The sequence below is a fragment of the Callorhinus ursinus genome, unplaced genomic scaffold (assembly GCF_003265705.2).
Source record: "Callorhinus ursinus isolate GAN/ISIS: 27379988/994484 unplaced genomic scaffold, GSC_fseal_2.0 scaffold4, whole genome shotgun sequence".
Classification (NCBI taxonomy): Eukaryota; Metazoa; Chordata; class Mammalia; order Carnivora; family Otariidae; genus Callorhinus; species Callorhinus ursinus.
The window spans coordinates 106,315,525-106,335,283 of record NW_027397066.1 but is presented as its reverse complement, the minus strand read 5'-3'; the positions used below and the strand labels follow the sequence as shown (position 1 = coordinate 106,335,283).

General features: G+C 37.4%; 1 protein-coding gene across 2 annotated transcripts in view; it reads left to right on the top strand.

Moving 5' to 3' along the window:
* The window catches only part of MFSD8 (major facilitator superfamily domain containing 8), a 37,470-nt gene that overhangs the window by 634 nt on the left and 17,077 nt on the right, over positions 1–19,759 (top strand). Inside the window, exons 2-5 of one of the 2 annotated variants that reach the window (XM_073892244.1) lie at positions 3,031–3,150; positions 10,921–11,012; positions 12,581–12,624; positions 18,749–18,989. In XM_073892244.1, coding sequence (XP_073748345.1) covers positions 3,104–3,150; positions 10,921–11,012; positions 12,581–12,624; positions 18,749–18,989 — 424 coding nt within the window. In that variant the 5' untranslated portion in view covers positions 3,031–3,103. The remainder of the gene's footprint in view (positions 1–3,030; positions 3,151–10,920; positions 11,013–12,580; positions 12,625–18,748; positions 18,990–19,759) is intronic. The other variant, XM_025874312.2, reaches the window with a different exon arrangement.

Sequence of the window (19,759 nt, the reverse complement as noted above, 5' to 3'; positions counted from 1 at the left end):
CTAATTTCTTAGCGTTTAAGGATGAACTGTACTTCGACCCTTATATTTCTGGTGATTTTGATCCTACTTTATGGACAGTAATTCAGAATTGTTCAGTTTGTCTCTTACTACTCAGTTAAGTAACTATTTTTGTCTTTAGGAAAACGGAATTAAATATTATTGTGTTTGAAACATAATTTATCAAGTAAATTAATACACTTAAGCTGTCAACGACCATGTTAATTTTTGTTAATTTTCGTTTGTCTATCTTAAGCACCAGACTTTCATTTTAACCACTTTGTTTGAAACTCTTTGGGCAGTGTACTTCTCTGGTCCCCGCTTTACTACACGGATTATATGTATTGCAATTTTATCTACATTTTATCCTGAGATCAATACAATTATTATCAATTCCGAAATATTCCATAATACAGGGTTGTACTCAGGGCCTATTGAGACATTTTGGACTATTTGCTTCTATACTAGTTTATTTTACACTTTTTTTTTTAAGATTTTATTTATTTATTTGAGAGAGAGAGAGCATGAGCAGGGTGAAAGGCAGAGGGAGAAGCAGATTTCCCCAGTGAGCCGGGAGCCCATTCCTGGGATCATTACCTGAGCCTGAGGCAGATGCTTTAACCTACTGAGCCACCCAGGCGCCCTTTACTTTCTTTCACTTTCTTACTAATTTATTCTACACTGCTACACGCTTCATGTTTTATGTCTGCTTTTTAGCTTTTCTACCTATTCTGTTGCTGGCAGACTATTCCTCATCATGTTTTGTTATATATTGACAATCCCTGTTTTTGTTGCTGTCAGCAGCCTCTCTTCTCCCAACTTTATTTTGAGATTTCTGGTTTGCTGCTGCTTTGAAAACCATTTCTAAACTTAATAGAATTATGTGCAGTTAGAACATGGAAGCTATGACTAAGGACTAACCATCTCTCTTAGGTGCATGTGCTTCAGTGCATAGACTTTGTGACATTTGGATTTCTCAAAGTTCATTTTGCTTCTACCTGTGTTCTTGACTATTTTTCAGATAAATTCAGGATCCTTGAGTTAATAGTTAGATGTGGTCTTACGGTATATATTGTGTCACCATGTCCAAATAAATCTACTTTAAATAAGCAATTCTTTTTCTTACTTTTTTTTTTTTTTGAAGATTTTATTTATTTACTAGAGAGAGAGACACAGCAAGAGAGGGAACACAAGAAGGGGGAGTGGGAGAGGGAGAAGCAGGCTTCCCACGGAGCAGGAAGCCGCATGCCGGGCTCGATCCCAGGACCCTGGAATCATGACCTAAGCCGAAGGCAGACGCCCAACAACAGCCACCCAGGCGCCCCTCTTTTTCTTACTTTTATGTAGTCTTATGCTTCAGTTATGTCTGAGTGATTGTTTGAGGCTCATTAGGGGCATCTAAATTCAGATGTTCTGTCCATAAACAATACTTGATTGAGGTTCTAGATTTAGCATTTTAAAAATAAAAGTGTATTTTTTAAATAAGGGTGCGCCTGGGTGGCTCAGTTGGTTAAGCGACTGCCTTCGGCTCAGGTCATGATCCTGGAGTCCTGGGACTGAGTCCCACATCGGGCTCCCTGCTCAGCGGGGAGCCTGCTTCTCCCTCTGACCCTCCCCCCTCTCATGCTCTCTCTTTGTCTCATTCTCTCTCTCTAATAAATAAATAAATAAAATCTTTAAATAAGGGTGTATTTTGGGGTGCCTGGTGGCTCAGCCGGTTAAGCATCTGCTTTCGGCTCAGGTCATGATCCCGGAATCCTGGGATCGAGCCCCGCATCGGGCCCTCCCCCTCCCTCGCTGCTTGTGTTCCCTCTCTCGCTGTCAAATAAATAAATAAGATCTTAAAAAAATAAAAATAATAGGGTGTATTTTAAGAATAATACAATAAGCATACTGTGTTTTAAAACATAGATTCCCGGGGTGCCTGGGTGGCTCAGATGGTTAAGTACCTGCCTTTGGCTCAGGTCATGATCTCTAGGTTCTAGGATTGAGTCCCACGTCAGGCTCCCTGCTCAGCAGGGAGTCTGCTTCTCCCTCTTCCTCTGCTTCTCCCCACTGCTCCTGCTCTCTCTGTATCTCTGTCTCAAATGAATAAATAAAAAAATTCTTTAGAAAAAAAACATAGATTCCCTAGTAAAATGAACATATATCTAACTAATTGACAAGCTCTGTTTGCTTCGAGTAAATTGTAGAAACTACAGCCTAGTTCACCACCAACTTTTTCTCACTAAGGAGGTTAGTTTTAATTTACTGGTCTGGTGAGTCCTTAGTGGTCTCCACTGACCCCATCTGTAGTGTTTAAGAGAACAAAATATTGGCAAACTTTTTCTGTAAAGGCCCAAATGGTAAATATTTTAGGCTTTGCAGGACAAGAGGCAAAATCAAAGATATTATAGAGGTATTTAGATAACAAGAAAGAAAAATTCTCACAAAAAATTTTAGTAATGAAGTTTAAAATATAATAAATGAGTAAAATTTTTTGCAATACAAATCCATGAGAGGAATGGAATTTCTTTTTAGGAGTGGCATTTTTCTTAACTAGAGTTAAAAGTTGATGTTTTCTAACAAGTTGCTCACAAATATTCATCTGTAAAAACATTCTCCAGTAGAAACTAGTAATCTAGAAACAGGTGATAAGTTGGATTTGGACTAAAGACTATAGATTGCTGATCCCTCTTTTAGATTATCCTGAAATGTTAACAGGTACTTAAAATTTTCTTTGCAGCTCTAATCCAATTTCTGTATTACAGATAATATCTGCAACTTCTGGTCTTATAGAGCATATCCTTATAGAACATTCTCAGTTTATTTTTGCCTTCTAAATTTTATACTGTATTACCATTACACTATTCTGTCAATGAGCACATACTTTTTTCTCTTATCTTCTTTGAATATGGGTTCTTTTTTGCTCTTCAGTAGTTCACAAATGCTCTCTCTGGTAAATAATAATTTTCTTTTTCCCTCAGTAAATCCAGAGTCATTTTTTGTGTTTGTTTTTTTTTTAAATAAAGATTTTATTTATTTATTTTTCAGAGAGAGAGAGAACACAAGCAGGGGGAGCAGCAGGCAGAGAGAGAAGCAGGCTCCCCGCTGAGCAAGGAGCCCGATGCAGGACTCGATTCCAGGACCTTGGGATCATGACCTGAGCCGAAGGTAGATGCTTAACTGAGCCACCCAGGCATCTCCAGAGTCATTTTTTTAAAATAAAGTATTGCTGTTTACCCAAGGTCCTTGTATTAAATAATGATCTTTTGGACCTAAATTTGGCACTGTTTACTTATTTCTGTTACATTTTATTTAACTTATTTTGGTGATCAGTTCACTCCAGTATTTCATGTATTCTTCCCAGTTTTTAAGTTACAAGTTTGACAAATTGTCTTGGAAGTGCAGCATTCCTTCTTGTGCCTTTGTGATACAAGAAAGAAACCTTCAGATTACTTAATCTTAACCATGTGACATGGTTGATTGAATCATCACAATTAAGAAAATATAATAAGGGACGCCTGGGTGGCTCAGTTGGTTAAGTGTCTGCTTTTGGCTCAGGTCATGATTGGGATTGAGCCCAGCATCAGGCTCCCTGCTCAGTGAGGAACCTGCTTTTCCCTCTCGCTCTACTTGCTGTTCCCCCTGCTTGTGCTCTTTCTCTCTCTCTCTCTCTCTCTGTAAAATAAAATATATATTAAAAAAGGGTGCCTGGGTGGCTCAGTTGTTTAAGTGACTGCTTTCCGCTCAGGTCATGATCCTGGAGTCCTGGGATCGAGTCCCATGTCGGGCTCCCGGCTCAGTGGGGAGCCTACTTTTCCCCCTGACCCTCTCCCCTCTTGTGCTCTTTCTCTCTTTTTCTCAAATAAATAAATAAAATCTTTAAGATATATATATATATATAATAAAAATGGTAACGGGGCATCTGGGTGGCTGAGTCAGTTAGGCCTCCAACTCTTTTTTTTAATTTTAATTTTATTTTAAAATTTAAATTTAGTTAATTAACATATACTGTATTATTAGTTTCAGAAGTAGAGGTCAGTGATTCATCAGTCTTATATAATACGCAGTGCTCATTCCATCACATGCCCGCATTAACATACATCACCCAGTTATCCCACCCCTCACCCCCTCCCCTCCAGCAACCCTCAGTTTGCTTCCTATGATTAAGAGTCTCTTATGGTTTGTCTCCCTCTGGTTTTGTCTTGTTTTATTTTTTCGCCTCTTCCCCTTTGATCCTCTGCTTTGTTTTCTTAAATTCCACATATGAATGAGATCATATAATAATTATCTTTCTCTGATTGACTTAGTTCGCTTAGCATAACACCCTCTCTACTTCCATCCATGTCATTGCAAATGGCAAGATTTCACTTTTTTTTAAAGATTTTATTTATTCATTTGAGACACAGAGATAGAGAGAGCATGAGCAGGGGGAGAGGCAGAGGGAGAGGGAGAAGCAGGCTCCCCGCCGAGCCAGGAGCCCAATGTGGGGCTTGATCCCAGGACCCCGGGATCATGACCTGAGCCGAAGGCAGACGCCTAACCATCTGAGCCACCCAGGTGCCCCAGGATTTCATTTTTTTTTTGATGACTGAGTAATATTCCATTCTATATATGTATGCCACATCTTCTTTATCCATTCATTTGTTGATAGACATATGGGCTCTTTCTATAGTTTGGCTATTGTGGACATGACTGCTATAGACAGATCACTACAAGGACACCTGGGTGGCTCAGGTCATGATCCCAGGCTCCTTGCCCAGCAGGGAGCCATCTTCTCCCTCTGCCTGCCATTCCCTCTGCTTGTGTGCACTCTCCTTCTCTTTCTGACAAATAAATAAATAAAATCTTTTGAAAAAAAAATAAATCGATCACTACATTTGTATCTTTGGGGTAAATACCCAGTAGTGCAATTGCTGGTCCTAGGGTAGCTCTATTTTCAACTTTTTGTGGAACCTCCATACTGTTTTCCAGAGTGGCTGCACCAGCTTGCATTCCCACCAACAGTATAGTTCCCCCTTCTTTGCATCCTCGCCACCGTCTGTCGTTTCCTGACTTGCTAATTTTAGCTATTCCAACCCATGTGAGGTGGTAACTTATTGTGGTTTTGATTTGTATTTCCTTGATGCCAAGTGATGTTGAGCATTTTTTCATGTGTCTGTTGGCCATTTGTATGTCTTTGGAGAAATATCTGTTCATGTCTTCTGCCTATTTTATGATTGGATTATTTGTCCTTTGGGTGTTGAGTTTGATAAGTTCTTTAAAGATTTTAGATACTAGTCCTTTATCTGATAAGACATTTGCAAATATCTTCTCCCATTCTGTGGTTGTCTTTTGGTTTTGTGGACTGTTTCCTTTGCTGAGCAAAAGCTTTTTATCTTGATGAAGTGCCAGTAGTTCATTTTAAGCCCCGACCCTTGATTTCAGTTCAGGTCATGATCTCAGAGTGGTGAGATCAAGCCCACCCATCGGGTTCCATGCTCAGTGCAGAGTCTGCTTCTCTTTCTCTCTCCCTCTCCCTCAGCCGCTCCCCCCACTCATGCGTTCTCTCTTTCTAAAATAAATAAATCTTAAAAAAAAAAAAAAGTGGTAACTTGTGTCACCGAATGGCTCTGTTGTTAAGCATCTGCCTTCAGCTCAGGTCATGATCCCAGAGTCCTGGGATTGAGCCCCACATCGGGTTCTCTGCTCGGCGGGAAGCCTGCTTCTCCCTCTCCTACTCCCCGTACTTGTGTTCCCTCTCTCATTGTGTCTCTCTCTGTCAAATAAATAAATAAAATCTTTAAAAAAAATAATAATAAAATTTTAAAAATGGTAACTTGACTGAAGGACAGTTACATTCTCCTATGTTCCTACTCTCTCCAACAGAGTAGAAAGATGCACTTCTTCACCAAAATTATACTTTTGAATTAAAAAGGAAGAAGTAAAATTCTTTATTTTGAAAAATTTCAAATCCAGAGAAAAGTTGAAAAAAGAGTACAATGAACACCTGTATACCCTGTCACTAACTATTAGCCTTTTCCACACTGCTCGGATTTCTTTCTATATACCCACATACCCTTCTTTTGCTAAACTCCCCAAAAGCAGGTTGCAGATATCATGGCACTTTATCCCAGGTATTTCAGTCTGCAGCCTGCATCTTCTGTTTTTTTTTTTTTAAAGATTTATTTATTTATTTTTAGAGAGAAAGAGCACATGCATGCAATGGGAGGAGCAGAGGAAGAGGAGGAGAGAGAAGCACACTCTCCACTGAGTACAGAGCCTGACTTCACAACGCTGAGATCATGACCTGAGCCAAACCAAGAGTCGGCCACTTCACCAACTTAACCACCCACGTGCCCCTGCAGCCTGCATCTTCTCAAAACAAAAACATTCTTTTACACAACTACATCACTATTGGCATAGCTAAAAATACAATACTAATTCAAAATACCATGCAGTATACAGTCTATACTCAAGTTTTTTTCAGTTGTTCCAAAAATGTACTTTATGGCTATTAAAAACAACAACAACGGGATCCAGGGGCACCTGGGTGGTCGGTTAAATGTCCAACTCTTGATTTTGGCTAAGATCATGATCTCAGGGTAATCAGCTCAGGTCATGATCTTGGGTGGTGGGATCGAGCCTCATGTCAGGCTCCATGCTCAGCGGGGAGTTGGCTCGAGATTCTCTCCCTTTCTTTCTGCCCCAACCCCCACTCATGCACTCGTGCTGTCTCCCCCTTTCAAATAAATCTTTAAAAAAGAAAAAAAACAGGATCCAATTAATGGTCATGCATTGATTGTTGTATTTTTTTAGACTCTCTCAACTGATAACTGTCCCCTGATCTTTTCTCTCTGTTCTTTCCAACGTTGAATCTTTTGACAATTCTAGGTCTTTTTCTGTAGAACATCTCACATTCTGGATTTTTGGCCTGTTTCTTTTTTAACAGATCCTGGTCAGTCATTTCTGGCAAGAACTTCCCATGGGTTATGTTGAGAATGTCCCAATATACTAATGTAAGGAGGCATCAGATGCCCAGCCATCCCACTATTGTGGTTGCCAAGCTTAACCACTTGGTTAAGAGGGTGACTGCTATATCTCTTGATTATAAAGCCTCATTTTCCATTTTGGGATTAGGAAGTAGCCAGTGGGCTGATACTTTGAGACCCTGTGACTATCCTGTCCTCAACAACTTTTCAACCAGTTGTTTTAGGATCCATCAATTATCCTTTCTCTCTTTTTTTTTTTTAAAGATTTTATTTATTTATCTGACAGAGAGAGAGAGAGAGCAAGAGAGTGCAAGCAGGGGGAGCTGCAGAGGGAGAGGCAGAAGCAGACTCCCCACTGAGCAAGGAGCCCTGGCTGGGGCTGGATCACAGCCCCAGGATCATCACCTGAGCCGAAGGAAGAAGCTTAACTGACTGAGCCACCCAGGCGCCCCTCAATTATCCTTTCTTTCATCCATTATTACATGGAGAATAGTTATTAAATAGGAATTTTCTAAATCTGTTATCCCTTCAATATTTAATAGCTGTCATTAAAAGAAGGAAATTTTTTTTAAAGATTTTATTTATTTATTTGACAGAGAGAGACACAGCGAGAGAGGGAACACAAGCAGGGGGAGTGGGAGAAGGAGAAGCAGGCTTCCCGGGGAGCAGGGAGCCCGATGTGGGGCTCCATCCCAGGACCCAGAGACCATGACCTGAGCCGAAGGCAGATGCTTAAAGACTGAGCCACCCAGGTGCCCCAATAATAAGATCTTTAAAAAAAAAAAAAAAAGATCTGAGCCAAATAGTTACTTGAAATTTTCAGGCTTATTTTTTTTTTTTCCCAGTCAACTATAGTTTTATTGCTTCGTTTTCTTTTTTTTTTTAATTTTTTTATTGTTATGTTAATCACCATATATTACATAATTTGTTTTGGTGTAGTGTTCCATGATTCATTGTTTGTTCATAACACCCAGTGCTCCACGCAGAATGTGCCCTCCTCAATACCCATCACCAGGCTAACCCATCCCCCCACCCTCCTCCCCTCCAGAAACCTCAGTTTGTTTTTCAGAGTCCATCATCTCTCCTGGTTCGTCTCCCCCTCTGACTTACTCCCCTTCATTCTTCCTCTCCTGCTATCTTCTTCTTTTTCTTTTTTCTTAAAATATGTTGCGTTATTTGTTTCAGAAGTACAGATCTGTGATTCAACAGTCTTACTCAATTCACAGCGCTCACCGTAGCACATATCTTCCCCAATGTCTATCACCCAGCCACCCCATCCCTCCCACCCCCGACCACTCCAGCAACCCTCAGTTTGTTCCTGAGATTAAGAATTCCTCATATCAGTGAGGTCATATGATACATGTCTTTCTCTGATTGACTTATTTCACTCAGCATAACACCCTCCAGTTCCATCCACGTCGTTGCAAATGGCAAGATCTCATTCCTTCTGATGGCTGCATAATATTCCATTGTGTGTATATACCACATCTTCTTTATCCATTCATCTGTCGATGGACATCTTGGCTCTTTCCACAGTTTGGCTATTGTGGACATTGCTGCTATAAACATTGGGGTGCACGTACCCCTTCGGGTCCCTACATTTGTATCTTTGGGGTAAATACCCAGTAGTGCAATTGCTGGATCGAATGGTAGCTCTAATTTCAACTGTTTGAGGAACCTCCATACTGTTTTCCAGAGGGGTTGCACCAGTCAGGCTTATTTTAATGATAGTTCTTATTAGTGATGGTCATTTTAACTTCTTTTTTTTTTAAAGATTTTATTTATTTATTTGACAGAGAGAGGGAACACAAGCAGGGGGAGTGGGAGAGGGAGAAGCAGACTCCCAGCTGAGCAGAGAGCCCAATTGGGGGCTTGATCCCAGGACCCCGAGATCATGACCTGAGTTGAAGGCAGACGCTTAACGACTGAGCCTCCCAGGTGCCCCGTCATTTTAATTTCTGATATCCAGGAAATAATAATGTGTTCATTGAAAATATAATACCCAATGCTGGAAAGTGATACCACAATCCAGTGCTGTGGGAATGAATGGTGGATACCTTTTGCTGATCTGTAATTATCTGCATTATGTATTCCAAATTCCAGGACATTGATTTCCAAATAGATGGTCCCCGACTTATGATAGCTTAGCTTACGATTTTGCAACTATACAATGGTGCAAAAGTGATATGCTTTCAGTAGAAACCATACTCCAAATTTTGAATTTTGATCTTTTCCTGGCCTAGTGATACATGATAGGCTACTCTCTTGCAGTGCTAGACAGCGGCAGAGAGCCACTGTACCCAGTCAGCCACTTGATCACCAGCATAACACACCCATGCACTTTCAACCATTCTGTACCCATACAGGCATTGTGTTTCTCACTTTTAGTACAGTATTTTATAAATTACATGAGATATTCAACACTTCGTTATAAAACAGGCTTTGTGTTAGATGATTTTTCTCAACTGTAGGCTAATGTCAGTGTTCTGAGCATGTTTAAGGTAGGCTGGGTTAAGCTATGGTGTTCAGTAGGTTAGGTATATTAAATGCATTTCCAACTTAATGTATTTCCAATTTACAATGGGTTTTTTGGGAGGTAACCCCATTGTAAGTCAAGAATGATCAATATGAGCATCTGGGGTTCTGGTTTTTAGACTGGGGAGAGGGCAGGAGGGGCAGAGGGAAAAGAAGAAAGAGAATCTTAAGCAGATTCCACACCCAGTGCAGAACCCAGTGAGGAGCCGCACATGAGGCTCAACCTCACAATCCTGACATCATGACCTGAGCTGAAATCAAGAGTTAGTTGCTTAACCAACTGAGCCACCCAGGTGCCCCTGGGGTTCTGCTATTTTTCAGGTATGCTACATTATGGTGAAAAGTCTATTTTTATGGAATGGCATATACAGTATTAAGAACTTCATATATATTATATCAGCAACTAATATACCTGGCACATAGTAGATCTAATTAATATTATCTGTCTTCCTTCACTCTACCACTCCCAATCACATCACTTTTGAAAAAAAAAAAAGTTTCTTTTTTGAAAAGTTTCTCTTTGAAGACAACTTTGACAGCTCTAAGGTCTATTTTAGAAAATAACTTTAGAACATAAGAAGGCATTTGGCTGTTATGTTTGTCTTAATTATTTTAAAACATAAAGCTCGTATTAAGGTAAATTTGTTAACTCTTTCCATATGTGAATGTGAGAATGTAATGAAACCATACACACCCTCATGTATCACCTGACTGAAGTAAGATGTACACTTAATATACTTGTCTTTACTCCAGGTCATAGGCTTATATGAAAGATCAACCCAGTCTAGAAGGACCTTGGACTCTCTTTAGTCCACTGATAGAACTTGTCTGGTAACCCATGTTGGAGCAAAGGCAAGTGTTCTAGAGGTCCCAGGCCTAGGAATGTCACATCAAACTTTTCTGGTGTCACTTCTATATTAATTTTGCTGAAAGTACCTAGCCAAAATAGCTTCCTGCAGCAAAGTCAATTTACTGTTATCAAATAGAACATGTCATAATGATGATAGTAATTATTTTTTAAAATACGTAATAGTTGTATATCCCATCCATAGGAGATCTAGTTGTTGTAGCTAGTTTGATTTATTTTGATAGCTTTATTTATTTTGTCAGTTTAACAAATTCCAACACTTGATTTGTAGCAGGTCAATGATAGCAAAATAATTAGTTGACAAAATGTTATGCCTTTTTAAGCTACCTGATGTCTCCCAAGTTTCTGTGTATAATGATGCATTAATATAACCTATTGAAATTCAAAGAAATAATGCTTATTCATAGATAATTAGTACAGCAAGAACCAATATTAGTAAATTATACCTCTGTCATATCTTTTTAATTACTTTAGGAGAGAGAAAATAAAGTTGTACTTTAGGAGAGAGAAAATAAAATTGCACATAATGAGATAACATTATACTACTTTTTTCTTCTTTAATCCTAGAGAATGGGATATTACAGAAACTGAAGAACATTATAAGAGCCGATGGATATCTATTAGGATTCTATATCTTACCATGTTTCTCAGCAGTGTAGGTAAGTATTAGAAATTATATATAATTTCAAAAATTCAGAAAGTATCTTATTTTAATGTCACTTAATTTTTAAAAATTATTATTTTGGTAAAAATCACATAATATAAAATTTCCCATCTTAACTATTTCTAAGATCAGAAGTGTTACATTTGTCTACATGATTATGTAACCAATCTCCAGAGCGTCTTCATTTTGCTAAACTAAAATTCTGTACCCATTAAACAACTCCTCATTTCCCCCTACTCCTACGTCCTGGCAACCACCATTCTTTCTGTTTTCTATGAATTTGACTACTCTAGATACTTCATATAAATGGAATCATACAGTATTTTTCTTTTTGTGACTATTTTATTTAGCATAATGTTCTTAAGGTTCATCCATGTTATAATATGAGTCAGAATTTCCTTTTTTTTTTTAAGGCTCAATAATAGTCCATTGTATATGTGGTGGGGGGAAAATCTTTTCCTCTACTTTCTTAGGTTCTATAGCTGGCCCCTGCAAATTAAAGCAATGGAAGACAGATCAACAGAATGAAATCTTGCCATTTGCAACTACAGGCTACATGGGTAGAGCTAGAGAATATGCTAAGTGAAATAAGTCAGGTAGAGAAAGACCAAAACCATATGATTTCATTCATATGTGGAATTTAAGAAACAAAACAAAAAGCAAAGGGTAAAAAAAAAGAGAGAGAGAGACAAACCAAGAAACAGACTCTTAACTAACTATAAAGAACAAACTGATGGCCAATCAGAGGGGAGGAGGGAGTGGGGTGATGGGTGAAATAGGGGATTGGGGATTAAGGAGTGCACTTGTCATGATGAACACTGGGTAATATATGGAACTCCTGAATCAGTATATTGTACACCTAGAACTAATATAACACTGTATGTTAACTATACTGGAATTAAAATAAAATACTTCTAATTTTTAGTAATTATCTAAAATTATAAGTAATAATTTTAATTTTAATAGCAAAAAAGAAAATTATTTTAACTTTAGATTTTAATTAGTATGTTAAACATTTTACCTGTTTGTAAGTTTCTTGATTGTGAAATTGTAACCTTGATTTCAAATATTAGTTTACTCTTCTAGTCCTCTTTTCCTCAAAATCAATATGTCAATTCAAAATACACTAAAATGAAACTAATAACTAAATTATTTATTTATTTATTTATTTATTTATTTATTTGTCAGAGAGAGAGAGCACAAGCAGGGGGAACAGCAGAGGGATAGGGAAAAGCCGGCTCCCCACTGAGAGGAAATTATTTTTTAAAATAGGCTTTCTAAAAAGAATGACGTATTGGGTGCCTGGGTGGCTCAGTTGGTTAAGTGTCTGCCTTCAGCTCAGGTCATGATCCCGGGGTTCTGGGCTCAAGCCCCGCATCGGGCTCCCTACTCAGCCGGGAGCCTGCTGCTCCCGCTCTCCCTGTGTGCTCTCTCTGTCAGATTAATAAATAAAATCTTGAAATAAATAAATAAATAAATAAGGTCCATGTTATAGTTCCAAAAAATCTATCTATAGTGATGAAATCATTTTAAGTATAAATAACACATTTTGCCTCTTTACAGGATTTTCTATTGTGATAATGTCAATATGGCCATATCTCCAAAAGGTTTGTACACTTTAATCTATTATTCTCTTAAGTACCTATAGTAATAATAACTCTTATATAGTTAAGAGTTTTCTTAAGAGTCTCTTTGGTATTTTATTGATTTAGTCCTTGCTAGAGTAACTTGAGATAATAATTCCTCAAAAGAGGCTTACAGGTAAGGTGATCAAATGCTTTATTGTGCAAACCAGAACACTCTTGAAGTGAAGGGAGTACTATATCAGGAAAACAGGATTATACCTGGACAGTCCCAGGCAAATGTAGATGTATGGTCACCTACTTATTAGCCACTTTCACATCCCATCAATACCCTCTCCCTGATAAAAAAGAAACTAAACTACACATAGTCTGAATTCCCAAAATGTGCAAGTGACATTTATATGGAATAATTTTGTGCTTTCTTATAGAATTAATTTGGGTTGTCAGGTGACCTGTAAAAAGAATAGATAATATATGTATTTTGATTCTTTGGTTACTAGATGGGAAGGAGAGGGTCAAGAAGATTCAAGTTTAGTGGGTACCCTGCCATCAGTTAATCATCAAGTCCTGCCAATTCTATCTTTAAAAAAAATTATATATATATATATATATGTATATACATATTTGACATATAACATAATGTAGATATATGTCAATTCTATCTTAAATCTCCAGAAATGAACTTAATGAAAATCAGTATATAAGTTGCAGACATAATTCATCTATAACAGTATTTCATTTAAGGTTCTTGTTGGAGCTCCTCTGTACTCTCCAGCCTCCTGTTCACTCCTTAAACTGCTACAATCTGATTAACTCCTCTGCTACCCTGAAACTGCTCTCCTTAAAGTCATCAGTGACTTAATTGCTGACCAAATAGATACTTTTCAGTCCTTTAGGTGATATTTGGGTAGCGTTTGACATTGTCCTCTCCCTGCTTCTGAAAACCCTCTCTTAGCTTCTGTACATTTCTTTCTCCTGGCTTTGCTCTTTAAATATTTGTTCTTAAATTCTTTTGTGAGATTTATCAACTTGCTCCTTATATGTTGGCTTTCCCAGAGGTTGGGCCGTGTGTGTGTGTGTGTGTGTGTGTGTGTGTGTGTGTGTTGTAGCCTAAATCCTAAGCTTTGGTCCATGTTAGATCTTTTTTTTTTTAAATATTTATTTATTTTTTTTAAAAAAAGATTTTATTTATTTATTTGACAGAGAGAGGCACACAAGAGAAGGAACACAAGCAGGGGGAGTGGGAGAGGGAGAAGCAGGCCTCCTGCAGAGCGGGAAGCCCAATGTGGGGCTCGATCCCAGGACCCTGGGATCATGACCTGAGCCAAAGGCAGATGGTTAATGACTGAGCCACCCAGGCGCCCCTGGTCCATGTTAGATCTGTAGCCAACAATTTGTTAGACATATCTACTTGAATGAACCTAGCTTCCTAGAGTCTCATACATTTTTTTCCCTTTTTTTCTGGAATGCTTTCCCTGCCTTCATCTCTCCTTTTCTCTGTCCTTCCCTTCCACCCTACTTTCCTGTTATCTTTTATTCATTCTTCAAGGCTTTGTTCCAATGTAACCTCCTCCAAAAAGCCTTCTCTGATTGTCCCCCAGCCCAGTTTGAGTTAAAAGGTTTTCCTATGTACCTCCATACCCGGTTATCATTAACACTTATCACTGAGTGCCATAACAGTGTGTTTACAGAGAATTAACTTCCCTACTAGATTGTTAAGATGGTCAGATAGCTTCAACAAAAATACTAGACATATTTGATGAATACTTAGAGATTAAAAATAATGCCTATGATACAAGAAGTTTATTGACATTTAATATTTCATTTTAGATTTTTTAGTTTTTATGAATTTTTAACTTTTTGAAAATGCTGACTCTTAAAATATCTGATATTTTAAAAGGAATATAAGGACAAATACAAATGTCATTTTTGTTGATTTGGCGCCACATTTTCATTGCTATTTTGGAATTTATTTGAAAATTAATCAAAAAATTATATTACATGCAATTGTTACCCATGACACTAAAAATTCTTTCCTTACTGGCATAGTTACTGCAATTAAAGCAGAATATTTAACAATTCTAGAGCAGTTCTTTGCCAAAAATATATTTCCATGTGTCAAAACTCTTTTTATTTCTGTAGTCCTTATACTCAGTCTGTTTAACCTCAAAATTATCAAAAGAAAGGTATTTACAATAATTAGATCTCTTTACAATATGTTGAATTTTGAGAAGGTACACTCCTTTCTCCAAATATTTGAAAGCCCTTCAAAGGTCAATTTTGTGAGTACATGAACTTGTAACTAATTATTTGGCAATACAACTATAACAGTTTCCCTAAAAAACTTATCAACTAATTTTCTCAACTTGTTTCATAACAATAATATGTGCTAGGTACACTGGTAAACCTTTCACCTTTCGATAATTCATAACAACCTGTGAAATTATTATTATCACTCCTGTTTGGCAGGTGGAAAAACTCACACTCAGAAAGTTAGGTAGCTTGCCCAAGGTCACACCGCTAGAAAATGGCAGAGCCAAAACCTATCTGAAACCAAAATCTGACTCAACCACAGTGCTGTGTTACCTACTATCTTAAACTTTTTAATTCTTAATTTAAGGCTACCATCTCTTTTATGATAATATGTTGACAAATATTAGCTTAAAAGCCATCTGTAAGAAAGATAAAAAGCTAGACCACCCCCCCCAAAAAACCCAGAAAACAAAACAAAACAGTAAATTATTTGTCTGAAAGGAATTTGGCACTGGTGTGAACCTCTGAATTGTACTTCTTTCTGGCTCTGGCTGATAGATAGCCATCAGCCAAGTGATTCCTTAGGTTTTGTTGCCCAAAAGTGGGATAAATTTCCAGGAAGATTTATATTCTTAAACCTAGACTTTGAATTGGAAGAATAGGTTATTTTACAGGGCCAGGAAGATAGTGGGAATACTCATGCATGAATTATATTAAAATAATAAAATCGACATATTATATGTAAAACAAAGTACTAAGAAATGTTAGTTTTTATACAGTATAGGTAACATTCATTGAGTGCATATATATGCCGACATTGCCCTAAGCACTACACGGGTATTGGCTCAAATAATTCTTATGACAACTCTGTGAAGTTATCCTTATTTGACAGATAAGAAATTGAAACATGTGATTTCCACCCCCCACCCTCCCACCCCCCACCGCCAGCAACTCAAATACCAGAAAAGTAAAGCCTGGTTTGGAAACTCCTTGATGATGAAACCCGGTTTGGAAACTCTGTATTAACTCATCTTTCTATCCCTATTGCCTAGCACAGGTTTTGTCACAGAGAGGGACTAAGTGACTATTAATTGAATTAATAAGCAGTAATCTATACATAAAGAGGCTTGGAACACCCATATTCATGTCTTAATTCCTGCAGCAAAGCATGAAGATTTCTAGAACTTTGACTTTGTCAATATAATTACATGTTTAGAGAATGATGTTTTAAAATTCAATACCATGTACTTTGGCGTTTGGGGAGGGTTTTGGTTAGAGAAGATATAGATCCAGCTTTCACTGAAGTGTACAAAACCAAACAAGTTAATTACAGATGATTACCATATACTATACATTCATAAAAGTCTAAAAGTCTAAAAGTATGGGTATGGTGTGTCTGGCTGGCTCAGTTGGTTAAGTAACCGGCTCTTGATTTCATCTCAGGTCATGATCAGGGTCATGGGGGTCAAGCCCTGTGTGGGGCTCTGTGCTCAGTGCGGAGTCACCTTGAGATTCTCTCTCTCCCTCTCCCTCTACTGCTCCCCCTGCTCTCTTGCTCTCTCTAAATAATAAATAAATAAAATCTTTTAAAAAAAAGTATGGGTGTGTTTGTGAGAGAGAAGGAGGGAGAGAAAGGAGAGAGAGAGGCAGACAGACGTGGGCTGTTAGGGGGATGTTTCTAATCCAAACTTAAATTCTGGAAGACTTTCCAAAATCAGTTACACTGGAGCTGAGTTTTGAAGGTCTGCAGAGTTAGTTTCCTGAAGAAAATGTGGGGGCCAGGGAGTTGGAGGTTGGGGAGGCATTGCTGGTAGAAGGGGGCAGTAAAAACCAGTGCAAAGGCCTGGAGGCAAAGAACTTGGCTCATTTTGGAAACTTCATACAGTTCTGTGTAGCTGGAAGTTAGAATTGGGGGAAGGGTACATGCAGAGAGAGGAGTTTAGAGAGGAGAGACAGTGGCCAACTTGTGAGCGAGTTTTTCATAATAAGCAGTTTGGATTTTATTTTGAAAACAGTATGATAGAGATCACCGGAGGTGGCCAGAGGACCAGAAATAAGATGCTGCTTTACTGTAAGAGAGAGAGCACAGATAACAGTTCAATTACTGAAGTGACACCTTCTGTTATAGTGTAGAACCTATATCTCCCAAACCATTTTATTTCCTGTTGCAATTCTAACAGAATTCTAGCAGATTCCAGTTTTCCAGTCACTGTAAATAGTAGCCAACTAAAATAAAAGTTTCCGGGCACCTGGGTGGCTCAGTCATTAAGTGTCTGCCTTCAGCTCAGGTCATGATCCTGGGGTCCTGGGATCAAGCCCCACATCGGCTTCCTGCTTGGCAGAAAGACTGCTTCTCCCTCTCCCACTCTCCCTGCTTGTGTTCCCTCTCTCACTGTGTTGCTCTCTGTCAAATGAATAAATAAAATCTTTAAAAAAAAATAAATAAATAAAAGTTTCCATTGGTCTCGAGCAAATATTATTCATATTGTTAGAGCCATCCCCGAGAGTCAGCTTCTGTCCATGAGATGGATACTTGACTATAATCAGATGATATCCTGAGAAGACACTTGCATCCTTTTGCTTTCAAACCACATTTATCATTAAATTGAGTTTTTATTGCTTTTTTGAAAATTAATTTAAAATTTTTTATGACATGGTTATTTTATATTTTAATAGATCAAAGGCACTAAAGGTAATGTGGGTAGAAAATAAAAACCAGAGTGTCTAAAATAGGAGATATTTTTAAGGCTAGAACTTTAATATTGTGTATCATTATATGTATTCACTCTTTTTTCTCATCCCCCACAAGAAAATGTACCCAAATATTTCGGTTTTAAATTATTTAAAAATATCTTTAGAAAAGACATAGCCATGGTTTTCCTTAAGTTCTATCACTTAACCTGAGTATGTTTAATCTTATTTCCTAATGGTTCTGATTTTTCCAAATTGTTGTATAGTCTAGCATATATTTTTTTAAAAATCTGTTAATTTATTCCATAGTCCCTTTTGTGAGCTAAAATTTTCTATTTTTTAAAGTATTTCATTTTCTGCATTTAATCATTTGGTTCTTTCCACAATATTTATCATGATATATAAACCCTCTTTCAGTGGTAGAATCCTAAGTTGTCTGTGTTGAATGGAAGAATTAGTAATAGGTTTAATGAGAGAATTCTCTTTCAACTTTTGTGTTTTTATTCTCTTCTTTAAGCATTTGACTATTGTGCCCAGTTTTTTAAAAAATACATTTACGGTGCTAATGACTTTTTAATCCATAAGCTATTTAGCTTATGGATTAGCATAAGTCTAAACAATTATATTTACATTATTTTTTTTAAAGGTTTTATTTATTTATTCGAGAGAGAGAGAGACAGAGAGAGAGCATGAGCAGGATGGAGGGGCAGAGGGAGGGGGAGAAGCAGACTCCCTGCTGAGCAGGGAGCCTGATGCTGGGCTCAATCCCAGGACCTGGAGATCATGACCTGAGCTGAAGGCAGACGCTTAACTAGCTGAGCCACCCAGGTGCCACCAATTATATTTACATTATACTAATTAAAGAATGGCATATTATTTTTATGATGTTATTGTTTTATATATATATATAATGTGATTATTTTTAACAAGATTTTTATGAACCAGAAATTCCCATAATCATTCTAAAAGATGAAGCTTCCCAAGCATTTTTCCTAGTGTGTAGTGAATTGGTAGCACATTTAATTGTAATGTCAGAAGTTTGAATCCTTTACTATAAGTAATTGTGTTACAAAACTTGTATGTTAGAATTATTGCTTTTATTTCTTTAAATAGGAAATGTTACATGGTCTGAAAAATTTATTTAAGTTTTAAACTTTATTTTTCTTGGATAACAATTCTTAAAGCATTGTACTTTTTTCTGCAGATTGATCAGACAGCTGATGCAAGTTTTTTGGGCTGGGTTATTGCTTCATTTAGTCTTGGCCAAATGGTAGCTTCACCTATATTTGGTTTGTGGTCTAATTATAGACCAAGAAAAGAACCTCTTATTGTCTCCATCTTCATTTCGGTCGCGGCTAACTGCCTCTATGCATATGTCCACGTTCCAGCTTCTCATAATAAATACTACATGTTGGTTGCTCGTGGATTGGTGGGATTTGGAGCAGGTAATATTTATGTATATGTTTGGCTGTGTCAGATTCATTCACCCTGACATTTATGGCCCTTTCTCACCTGGTGTCACCTCCTCATAATCTCATATCTTACATATAGATCTCTTATTGCAAATAGACAAATATCTTTCCTATCATTTTGCCTTTCCTCATAATGTTCCCATTACCTATAGTTTCTTGATTCTGTTCCCATCATTCTTCATCCTTCAAGATTCATTTCAAGTTCCACATCTTCCATAAAGCTTTCTTAGGTAACTACCCCTTAACAGATCTTTCCTTTCTCTAGCTTGTCTGTGGCACTTGCTTATATCCTGTTTTGCACTGTTTTCACCTTTATCACCAACCAGATAGTAAACTTTTTATAATTAGAGACAATTTATGACTTCCTAAAATATTCTGTGGCCCCTTACAGAGTCTCTTGCCATAATAAGAACTCAAGAAATTTTTTTTCAATAAATTTGTTTTCAGTCAAATTCATAGTGGATTTCTTTTTCTGTTTCTTATATTATGGGTCCTAAGCATGCAGAGTTTGTGACATCTTTTAAAAATAGTTGTAGCAATCACTAGTATGCCATTCACTCCATATTTAATGTGCTTTCTCCATATTTAATGAAGAAAAAAGTTTAACATTTCTGTAATGCCTTTTTTCATTCATTCAGATCTTTAGCTGTGTTTTCATGTTACTGAAAGCAATATTTTCCATTAATTGATACATTTTCTCAATGTACGTGCTTTGTATGATCATAAAGAGGAAGCAGTGATTT